Source organism: Callithrix jacchus, chromosome 15 (assembly GCF_049354715.1).
Source record: "Callithrix jacchus isolate 240 chromosome 15, calJac240_pri, whole genome shotgun sequence".
In the NCBI taxonomy this organism is placed as follows: Eukaryota; Metazoa; Chordata; class Mammalia; order Primates; family Cebidae; genus Callithrix; species Callithrix jacchus.
Genome location: NC_133516.1, coordinates 13,358,219 through 13,369,156, shown reverse-complemented (window position 1 = coordinate 13,369,156; position 10,938 = coordinate 13,358,219). Strand labels below are relative to the sequence as shown.

The 10,938-nt window shown below is 58.5% G+C and overlaps 1 protein-coding gene across 5 annotated transcripts; it reads right to left on the bottom strand.

Annotated features, from left to right (window-relative positions):
- Positions 1-912: 912 nt before the first annotated feature.
- On the bottom strand, positions 913-10,934 carry CHRD (chordin). 5 transcript variants are annotated; one of them, XR_004734518.3, is made up of 23 exons: positions 10,778-10,934; positions 10,483-10,586; positions 9,908-10,037; positions 9,623-9,751; positions 9,432-9,531; positions 9,219-9,306; positions 8,717-8,858; positions 8,474-8,614; positions 8,310-8,392; positions 8,085-8,232; positions 7,818-7,924; positions 7,598-7,717; positions 6,861-7,017; positions 6,315-6,535; positions 5,443-5,556; positions 4,840-5,115; positions 4,658-4,751; positions 4,490-4,546; positions 4,095-4,133; positions 3,474-3,576; positions 2,004-2,158; positions 1,750-1,852; positions 913-1,379 (listed from the first exon to the last, which is right to left on the bottom strand). XR_004734518.3 is itself a non-coding variant. In XM_035275276.3 (23 exons), exons 1-23 carry the CDS (start codon positions 10,923-10,925, stop codon positions 1,324-1,326), a joined length of 2,880 nt encoding a protein of 959 aa, XP_035131167.1. In that variant the 5' UTR covers positions 10,926-10,934; the 3' UTR covers positions 913-1,323. The 5 variants fall into 5 exon arrangements, 3 of the variants coding, with proteins under 3 accessions (XP_035131167.1, XP_035131168.1, XP_078206507.1); XR_013527168.1 differs by having other exon boundaries at positions 913-1,376; XM_035275276.3 differs by having other exon boundaries at positions 4,030-4,133.
- Between the last annotated feature and the right edge of the window lie 4 nt (positions 10,935-10,938).

The window sequence follows — 10,938 nt, the reverse complement described above, 5'->3', positions numbered from 1 at the left end:
GGGAGAGAGAAGAGGGTAACAGGGCAGAAGGGTCTTGCCTTATTCTCTACATAATTTGGTCTCAAGGTAAGCTCAGCCAAAAGTTGACCAGAGCAGATGCCAATCTACTCTGACCCAAGTTTGCCCCAGAACTGGTCCAGAACATGTGTTTCCAGGAAAGTGTTTGCCTCATTTTAGACAAAGAAGATAGAGGCTGGGCTAGGCATAGTGGCTTATGCCTATAATCCCAACATTTTGGGAGGTCAAGACAGGAGGATAACTTGAGGCCAGGAGTTCAAGAGCAGCCTGGGCAACATAGCGAGAGCCCATTGCTGAGAAGAAGGAAGGAAGGAAGGGAGGAAGGAAGGAAGGTAGGAAGGAAGGGAGGGAGGGAGGGAGGGAGGGAGGGAGGAAGGAAGGAAGGAGGGAGGGAGGGAGGGAGGGAGGTAGGGAGGGAGGGAGGGAGGGAGGGAGGACAGAGGAGCAAAGGCACTGGGCTTCCCATGGGAGAATGCAAGAAGGTCCTCCATGCCACCCCTTCCCCAGCTCAGGCCCCATTCTCTTGGTCATGAGGGAGGGGAGGTAGGGAGGGAGAGAGGGAGGGAAAGGCTGGTGACGCTTTTGTTTCTCTCTTTGAAGCAACTTCAAACATGAAGTCTGCAAACATGCCAGCCATGTGGGAAACTAAACTCTAGTCAAAATCCTGCTTCTACTTCCCCAAATTCTTGAGGCTCTAGACCATCTCCAGGACCATCCCCAGCCTGCTATGGAACCCAGGCATGCCAGCCAACTGCAGCGCTATCCTCCGCCTCTCCAGGTCTCTTTCAGCTCACCAAGGCTCAGAGTTCCTCTCTCTCAGTTCCTACTCTCTGCCCCTTCTCCACCGAGCCCCACTCAGATTCCTGGACGCAAAGAGCCAACCTCATGCCCAAAGACTGAAAAAAGAAACATTTTAATAAATACAAAACTCTCCAATAATGACTCTGCTCAGCTCAGGGGCAGCAGGAGTGGAGTGTCAGGGGCCCTTGGTGCTGAGTGAGGATAAATTAAAAATCCCAACAAGCCAGTGACATTATTATGTACAGAAGGAAAGGGGTGGGGCTTCCAGGACAGAGGCCGAGGGTGGCAGGGCAGGAGCTGGAGTGGCCGGGGCCTCCGTCTGGCCCAGCTGCCTCTCCCCCTTGTGGAGCTGTGGTTCCCAGAGGTAGTGGGTGTAGGAGAAGAGGCAGCACAGAGGAGCAAAGGCACTGGGCTTCCCACGGGAGAATGCAAGAAGGTCCTCAACGCCACCCCTTCCCCAGCTCAGGCCCCATCCTCTTGGTCATGTGGCCTTCCGGCTGCTCCCTAAGAGCCTTCATCTTCTTTCTCCAGCTCTGGAACAGTCCTGGTCTCTGGGGCTGCTGGAGACAGAAGGGAGGGAACGTTGGAGGAGGGGAGAGGGAGTGGAAAGGCACAGAGAGGCATGGAGGGCAGAGCAAAGCCTCCCTGCCCTGGTCCCAGAAAGGCTAGCATTTTCTAAGTCAGTCAGTGCACACAGCTGGGGTACCTTCATCTCATTGTTTAATTCTGCTGAGCTTCAGAAATCTCATTTGTAAAGAAAAGGTAAGAAATAACAATTCTACCAGGTAGCTGTGAGGGTGGATTGGAATGGCACTTGTGAGGCAGGCTGCACTGTTCCTGAACACAGGGAGTACTCCCTTCCCTGACCAGGAGTCCCATGGGCAGTCAGCCCTTGGCTCATAGCTGCTGACCCTGGACTCCCTCACTTACGCTGCTGGAGGGCCGTGCAGTGGGAACAGCATCGACTCTCCTTCCCCGAGCCGCAGGACACTGGCAGTGAACAGTCATCCCGCTCACAGTGAGGCACCCCTGCCTGGTACAGGACAGAGCAGACACTGAGGGTCCCCCAGAGGCACTGGGACACAGTGGCCTTCAGCCTCTTCAGGGACCTCCCTGGGAAGGTCTCCCTACTCCAGACCAGGCCTCCAGTACCCACCTCACACAAGCCTCTGCTCCCCACTTACCCCACATCTGCAGGTGATACAGCTCATCTCTCCAAAAGGGGGCACTGAGGGGTGCCAGCTCTGGCTCTCTGGGAACCACTGCCCAGCAAAACGGCAGCCCCGGGGCCCATCAGCCTGCATGGGGTCCCCCAGCTGAAGGTGGGCCCCTGACCCCACTGTTGAGAGGAAAAGAGAAAGGGTCAGTCCAGGCAGGCCAACCAGATTTTATGAGTATTCTCTTGGAATCCCCAGCACCTAGCAGTTTCTGACACTTAGTAGGTGATAAATTTGGATGGGCGGGTGGACAGATGGATGGATGGATGGAGGGATGGATGCATTGATGGGTGGATGCATTGATGGGTGGATGGATGGAGGGGTGGATGGATAGATGAATAGATGGATGGATGGACAGAGGGATGGAAGGATAGATGGATGCATCAATGGATGGACAGATGAGTGGAAGCATAGATGGATGGATGGATGGATGGATGGATGGATGGATGGATGGATGAATGGATACATCCGTGAGTGGATAGACAAATGGTTGGATGGATGGATGGATATATGGATACATCGATGGATGGATGAATGGAAGGATGGATGGATGGATGGGTGGATAGATGGATGCATCTGTGGGTGGGTGGGTGGATGGATGGATGCATTATGGGTAGATGGATGGATAGATGAATGCATGGATGGATAGACAGATAGATGAATGGATGGATAGATACATCAATAGGGGGATGGATGGATGGATGGATGCATCAATGGGTAGAAGGATGGATGCATTGATGGGTGGATAGATGGATGGGTGGAGAGATAGATGAATGGATGGATGCATCAATGGGTGGATGGATGGATGGATGGATGGGTGGATGGAAAGATGAATGAATGGATGGATGCATCAATGGGTAGATGGATGGATGGATGGATCGATTGATGGGTAGATGGGTGGGTGGATGGATGCATGCATCAGTGGGTAGATGGATGGATGGATGGGTGGATGGATAGATGAATGAATGGATGGATAGATGCATTGATGGGTGGATGGATGGGTGGATTGATAGATGAATGAATGGATGGATGGATGCATCAATGGGTGGATGGATGGATGCATTGACGGGTGGATAGATGGATGGGTGGATGGATAGATGAATGGATGGATGTATCGATGGGTAGATGGATAGATGAATGAATGGATGGATGGATGCATCAATGGGTGGGTGGTTGGGTGAATGGATGGATGGATGGATAAATGGATGGATGGATGGATGGATGGATGGATGGATGGATGGATGAATGGAGCAGGAACCAGAACCCATCATTCCCACTAGTATATGACATTCTTTCCACTGCATTCATAGTGCTGGCTCCAGGCTAGGCCTAGAGCAGTGCTCAGTAAGTGCTCAATTAGTGAGCACCCTCCCCTCACCCAGAACAAGGCCTGCCTCAACCCAAAGGTGAGGCTCAGTGCCCAGCCACCTCTCTTACCTGGACACTGTTTGCAGCAGTCGGTGGGGTTGACACGGACAGGCTGGGCACAGGCCAGCCGGGGACACTGCACCTTCTCACAGTGCACCTCTCCAGTGTCCCCCTGTAGGGATCCATTGAGCAAGGAGTGTCAGGAAGCGGGGCACATAAGCCTCCTGCCTGCTCCCTCTCCTGTTCCACACCTCAATGTAGTCTCTCTGCGGCCTTTTACTCAGAGGCCTGGGCTTGCTTTATAGACCTAAACTCTGCTCCTCATCGGAACCCTGCAAGGTAGCTGCCATCATATCTGCTTACAGGAGAGGACAGTGAGGCTCAGGGACAGAGGGTGCCTAGGGTCATTGGAGCTAGTTAGCTGGCAGAGCCAGAATCCACACCCAGATCAGCCCCATCCCTTTTCCCACTGGAAGCCAACTCTCAAAGCGCCAGGGCCTTTTCTCATGTTGTTTTGATCCTTGAGCTCTCCTCATCAAGGATGGGCCTTCCTCACCTGGCAGCCCCTCCCCATCTCTGCAGACCCCGCTGGGTTATGGCACCAGAGAAGATTGGGTGGCCATACCTTGCAGGTGCAGACAGCACACTTAATTAAGCCAAAGGGGGGCACAACGGGGTGCCACCGCGTACCCGCTGCCCGCCAGCTCCGGTCACCATCAAAATAGCAGCCTGGTGGGGAAGAGGGCCCAGCAGCCATTAGTATGAGCTCATCAGCTGGGCCCAAAACCAAGGCTTGGGCCTAAGGCCACCCCCACATGAGCCTAAGCCAAGGGCCCACTTGGGGGCCACAGTAATGAGTCCTGCCAGGCATCCCTTGGAACCTGTGCCCCTCAGGCCACCCCCACATGAGCCTAAGCCAAGGGCCCACTTGGGGGCCAATCACAGTAATGAGTCCTGCCGGGCATCGCTTGGAACCTGTGCTCCTCAGGCCACCCCCTACATACTCTCCGCTTCTTAACCCCTTCCTGGTTCAACCTAATGGTTCCTCTGAGGCCCCCACCCCTGCACACACCCTTCCAGCTTACCCTCTCCTGGGTCCCGGCTCCTCGGCAGCCCTGGCAGGTCTCCAACATCTTGTTTCTCTGTGGAGCCAAAGAATGGTGAAAGCAGAAGGTGACCACCCTCCTTACCTGCCCAGAGGACTGGTCGGCGCTAGGCAGACTACTCCCTCCACTCCCCTGCAGGAAACTCACCAGGGCACACAGGGCAGCAGCGGTCGGGAGCCTGCACCGGGTACGGGCAGCTGGGCGGAGGACACACCACCGGGTCACAGATCACTGTTCGTCTCTGCAGAGAGGGGCGGAGGCATTGATGGGGGTGCCCAGGACCCTTGCCCCAGATGCCAGGACCCAGTGTGCCTTCCGGGACCTCTTACCTGGCAGGTGCAGAGTGAGCAGAGCGGGTCATAGTTGGGTGCCCAGTGAGCCCCGTGGGGGCGCTGCTGCCCCTCGAAGAAGCATGTGTTGGGGTCTCGGGGACGCCCAGGACCACCAGATTTGGCAGGCGCTAGGGCTGGGGGACCAGGCACCCCGGGCAGTGCAGCAGCAGCTGTATCTGGAGCCCCCAGTGCCCACACCCCGTCAGCCCTGGTCGCCTCCACAGCTGCCTCCAAGCGCAGGCCGCCCACCTCACATTGGTTGGCAATGTGCACCTGGAGGAGAGGCCAATTGAGGCAGCGCCGGGGCTCCCCTCGTGTCTTCACTGCGCCAGCAGGAGCCGGCCAGCAGGAGACACCTCTGACCCCTGAGGACTGCGGTGGCCCAGGAGGATGCCCTTAGCTCCACAGCCACCTCAGCTGCCAGGGATAGGGCGCTGGACTGCCAGCCTCCTCGAGTTGCTTGTCTGTCTTCATCTTCCCCACCAGCCAGCAGGTGTGATACGACCACCCCCAGGACTCAGAGACAGCAAGTGACTAGTGCAAGGGCACACAATGCCCCCCAACTCTGCACCCTCCCCACTGCCCACGCTGCCCTCCTACCTGCCCTTGGAGCTCCCCTCTGGGGCTGCCCTTGGTGGTGATCAGTAGGGAGGCCGTGCCTTGTGCCAAGTGCCGCAGCAGCTCTGGCTCCAGGTCCTTCACCACACCCTGGGCCTGAACACAGACAGGATAATGGATGGGAATAGGGCACTTTAGGGCTGAGTGCCTTCATCAATTCACAGATGAAGAAACTGAGATCCAGAGAGGGTAAATAAAGTCTGCAGGGTAGAAAAGCCCATTGGCAATAGAGTGGAGTCAGAAGCCAGGTCTCTCTGACTCCAAGTCCATGAGAACTCACCCACTTGAAGGGGCTTAGTCCATCCCACCTACCCCTCTGAGGTCAAGGATATTACATACTATCCAAGACATCCCACCAGAGAGAGACATAGAAAGGAGAATGAATAATGAAAAGCTGAGTCAGAGTCATGCCCAGGTCTGTGTGACTCCTCAGCCCATGTCAGCTCTTTTTTTTGATGGAGTTGTGCTCTTGTCACCCAGGCTGGAGTGCAGTGGTGCAATCACAGCTCACTGCAACCTCCACCTCCCAGGTTCAAGTGATTCTCTTGCCTTAGCCTCCCAAGTAGCTGGGATTATAGGCGCATGCCACCACACCCAGCTCATTTTGTATTTTTAGTAGAGATGGGGTTTCTCCATGTTGGTCAGGCTGGTCTCGAACTCCCGACCTCAGGTGATCTGCCGGCCTTGGCCTCCCAAAGTGCTGGGATTACAGCCATGAGCCACCGTGCCTGGCTCATGCCAGCTCTTCTATACCAGGCTGCCTGCTCTCTGCTTCCCCCCATCACAGGCCCACAGAGCCCTTCAAGCTAAAATGCAGAAATGTTCCAAGCTGCTGCCTACCATCGTATCCTTACCTCTGGGCCGTAGAATCCCTTCAGCAGCCGCCGGGGCCCTGGTGTTCCAGGAGGCCCAAGGAGGTGGGCAGTGACAGTGCCCTGTTCTGAGCCACCAAGTCCAGCCAGCAGCACTGCATAGTGCAGGTGACAGTGGGTATCCAGGGAGAGCCAGGCGTGCCCTGCTGCCTGGCTCTTCACAGGAGGTAGCACCAGGGCTCCTGCTAGGGGCACAGGCACCACTGGGTCCAGACAGAGAAGAGATGAGAGGTAAGAAAGTGGCCTAGGGAAAGGCCTCAAACCCAGCATTCCCCAGCTCCCCAGCACAGATTCCACAAGCTGGAAGATACTGTGCATAGGTCCAGGGCCTGGGGTGCAGCAAGTTTTAGACCCTTGCACCTCGGCAACAGGAAGAGTCTGCCAGCAGTGCCACCCTATACGTCCCCACCTTCAGCTGGCAACCAGAGCTTAGGCACAAAGAAAGACACACCAGGCTCTGGCTGTCTGCCACCATCCCTTGAATATCCTAGGAAACCAAAGGGCAGACAGACCTCTAAGGGCACTCACTATCCTGGCGGGCGGTATGCCCACTGTAGGGCAGGGCAGCCACATGCCCCCGAAGCTCTCCGTCCGGGAAGTCCTTGGTGCCCACGTTCAGGAAGAGCTCGTTTTGCAGCAGCATATGAGCCCCTCGGGCACCCAGTCCAGGGCAGATACCCACAGCCTGGGGGGCAGGGAAGGATAGGCCTCCCTCAGTCTCACACAAGCACAAGGTTCTCAAGCCTTGGCCCATTTTGCGCCCTCGCTCCACCCATACACACTTCCGCACACCAGAAACACAGGAGAAGCACCTGGCAGGTCCAGTTTCAAGGCCTTTTCCTGCCACTTCCTAGCTATGTGACAGCCTTGGAGAGTTACTTAACTTCTCCAAGCCTTCACCTCCTCATCTACAAAATGGGTACTGTGAAAGCCAAAATACGTAAGGCCAGCAGTGCGGCACCCAGCGTGTGGAAAGGCCCTGTGAGCAAGCACTGCTGCTGCATTCACTACTGTGTGGTCTACGGCACGGCTCTCCAGGTCTGACACCTCCTGCTTGGCTGTGAGCTTGCTGGGCACAGGGGCCATGTCTGATTTCTTTGTACTTTAGTCCCTAGTTTAGGGCTCACTAAAAATGTGAAATGAATGAATGAGTGAGTGGGAGAACCGTGAATGAGTGGATGATACTGAGAACCCCTGATCATCCCACCTGGCTTCCCAGAGCACATGCACTGGGCCCCGGGTCCAGTTCCGCCTGGAGCCCTCACCGTGTGTCCTCCTGCCTGGAGTGCAGCCATGTGGCACAGCACAGTGCGCTGATTCCTCCGCTGCGGCTTGGTCTCCAGTGTGATGGCCACCACCTCACTGCTTGTCCCTACCACTTGCACCTGATAGGCAAGGTGGAGGAGGGCAAAGTGGAGAGGTAGTAAAGGCCTGGGGCCTGTCCTGCTGCTCCTCCCCCCATCTTCTGCAGCCCCTGACACTTACCTGGTAGATCAGGGAGCCATTTCCTAGCAGCGCGAGGCTGGCTGAGCCGGCAGCACCCGTCTGGACTGGGATCAGGGCATCAGCCCCACAAAGGACACTTTGCAGGGCTACAGAGGGGCATGAGACAGTTGAGACTAGGCTTACCCCATGGCTGCTTACACCCCCAGGCCTCAGGATCACTCCCATGCCCACTTTGGCCCCTCCCTGGCACGTGTCTGTGCCTCTCAGTTGTACACGCCCAGGGCACCAGGCCCCACCCTGCCTCACCGTCACAGCTCTTCCTGGCAGCAATGTGTCCGCTGATGCGCAGCCCTGACCTGCCTGCCCTCTCCAGGGCCATCTGCAGCTCCCCCAGCACCAGCCAGTCCATTTCCTGGACTGTCAGGGTGGGCAGTACCTCAGCAAAGCCTGGTTCCTGGGGACAGAGCAGGGTGTGATGGGCAATAGCAAGAGGCCAAAGCAAGTGGTGGCCAGAGCCAGGTCCCCACTCACCTGGGCTGAGACATTGGCCTGAAGCTCTCGCAGTAGTTGCCCCTGGTGTAGAATCTGGAGCCTCAAGGGAACCTGGGTTCGTCCTGCAAGGCCGCACATGTGGGCCTTTCTGAGACAGGTGCTCTCCCTAACCTTCTCACATGTTTTGCCCCCATCCCACTTACCCCCACTCCTGGGTTCCAGCAGCCCTCGGAAAAGCAGCAAAAAATGCAAGGAGTCCTCTGTATCACTGAGAGTGAGCAGAGCGATGCCCCCTACGTCCTGCTGTGGGGGGCCTTCTAGTGTGAGGATGGCACTGAAGGTCTCTGGGGAAGGGATGATGACAAGAGCCCGTCAGAAACCTCCCTCCCCTTTCCTGGGGACAGAGAAGACTTGGAGCTCCACACCCGGGGCTCTGTGCTCCCTACCTGCAGCCAGAGCTCGGTGCCGGAGGAGAGGCCCCCAGACCTCCCCCGAAGGGTGAGTGAGTGTCACAAGTGCCACATGTAGCTGTTCCGCCCTAAGGAGCCGCAGAGACAAGCGAGGCACTGCCCGCCACACTCCACAGACCTGGAGCATAGACAAGAGGGCCCTACGCTCAGATATTGCGCTGGCTAGGCCAGTTAGCAGGCCAAGGCCTGGTGAAAAAGGAACATGGGAAGGAGCCTCCAGGGTGCCCTAGGAAGCTTAAGAAAGAACCCCGGAGCCAGATGCTTGGGTTCCAGCCCTGGCTGCACCACTTGCTAGCTGTGTACTTCCAAGAATCCCACCCTCCTACTGAGCCTCAGTACCCCTGTCTGTAAAATGGACATCATCCTGTCAGTGCCTTCTTCCCACTGGGCTGTGGTGAGGACCACAGAAGGCAATGCAGAGAATGCTCTCAGCACAGTGCCCAGACTGGACCAGTGCTCACAAATGGCATCATCTCACCAGGCCATCTTGGGTGGGGGCTGCAGGGTGCTCAAACAGGACACTGCCATTGGAATCTGAGAAGCGGACCCTGGTGGGGCGGTCCAGCCTGGGAATGAGAGGTCGGGTGAGGCCGGTCAGAGCCAAAAGCAGCTCCTCCTCCCGGCTCTCCCAGTTTCCCTCCCGGCCGGCCGGCCGGCAGCTGACCCCTCCTTGCTCCTTCCCCTTTCTCACCGCCTGTAGGAGATGGAGAAGCGGAGGCTAGAGCGCAGCAGCGAGACTCGGGCTCGTGCTACCGCCTGCGACCTTGGCCCTGTCAGCAGCGCCACGAAGTCTGGGACAGGAGGAAGATGGCCTGAGCACTGTCAAACGCTGCTTTGGTGGCCCAGCCTCAACCACAACCCCAATGTCCACCAGCCCCCTACCCGTGTGGCCGTCACCACGGGCCCGCTCCTCAGTGCCTGGCTCTCCGTGGTCGCTGTAACTGCGATGCTCCGGGTCCCTCGGATACTCGAAGGACAGGCCGCTGGGCTGCGGCTCCGAACTGCTGCGCTCTGCGAAGAGGTGGGGGGGTGGTTCGGGGGTGGAGCGGGAGGGGAGCACGGGCTTCAGCGGGCCCGTGGTAAAGGCCAGTCTGCCGCCCCATCCAAGTGGTTCGGGACCTAGCATCAAGGCCCGCAGCCCTCCCCGCAGGGCGGAGCAAGCTTTACCCTGGGGGCAGGTCTGGCAGCAGTGTCCCGGCAGCTGGCGCGGCTGCCCACAGGCCAGAGTCGGGCATTCTGGTTTGATGTTCTTGCAGCTGACCCTGCCAGGGCCCCTGGTACGGCGACCCCACTGAGGCTGCTCCCGGAAAAGGCGGGAAAACCAAGTGAGTGCAAGATGCCAGCTGGTGAGACCCCCGGGCAAGGATGTCCCGCAGAGTCTGCCAGCTCTGCCACTTGCAAGCTTCGTGACCCTACACAAGCTGCTTCACCTCTCTGGGCCTCACGGTCCCCGTCTGGAAAATGGGAATAATAATACTGTCTATCTAGGAAGGCTGCCAGGGGAGTTAGGTGAGCAGGGAACGAAACGCAGTTGGCACAGAGCCTCGCGCAGGGTGGGCGATCAGTCACAGTCAGCACCTAAGACTTGAAGGGGCCGGTTCCTCTTCCTCCACCAGAAACCGCCCCCCAACCTCTGCCGACTGGCCTCCTCCTCGGCAGCTCCGAGTTCACTCCGACGCCCGCGCACCCCGGGGCTCCCCACCCGCCCGCCAGGGCCCGGACCGGCTGCGGGGTGTACTCACCGCCTCGCAGGCGCACAGCACGCAGCGCATCACCCCGAAGGGTTCCCCCAGGTCCGGGTGCCACGTCTCGTCCAAGGCATAGACCTTCCCGCCGAAGGAGCAGCCTGCGGGGACGGGCTTGGCTGGCGGCCGCTGCCCTGCTCGCGCCGTGTGCCGCCCCTGGGGCTGCCCACGGGTCCCAGGTCCCGGGCGCCGCGCCCCTCGGCCCCCGCCCACCCTCCGGCCGCCAGCCGCGCCGAGCCACCTGCGCCCGAGCCCGACTTCCCGCCCGCGCCTCCCCCGGGCGCCCACCTACCTGCCGCTCCCCGAACGGGCAGCGGTTCCTTCTCGGAACGGATGGGCAGCGCGGGGGGATCAGGGCCGGCGCCGCGGGCGGGCCGGGAGCCGAGCAGCAGCAGCCCGAGGAGCAGCAGCGGGGCCGGCGGGGCCGGGAGGCTCGGCATGACGCGAACGGGA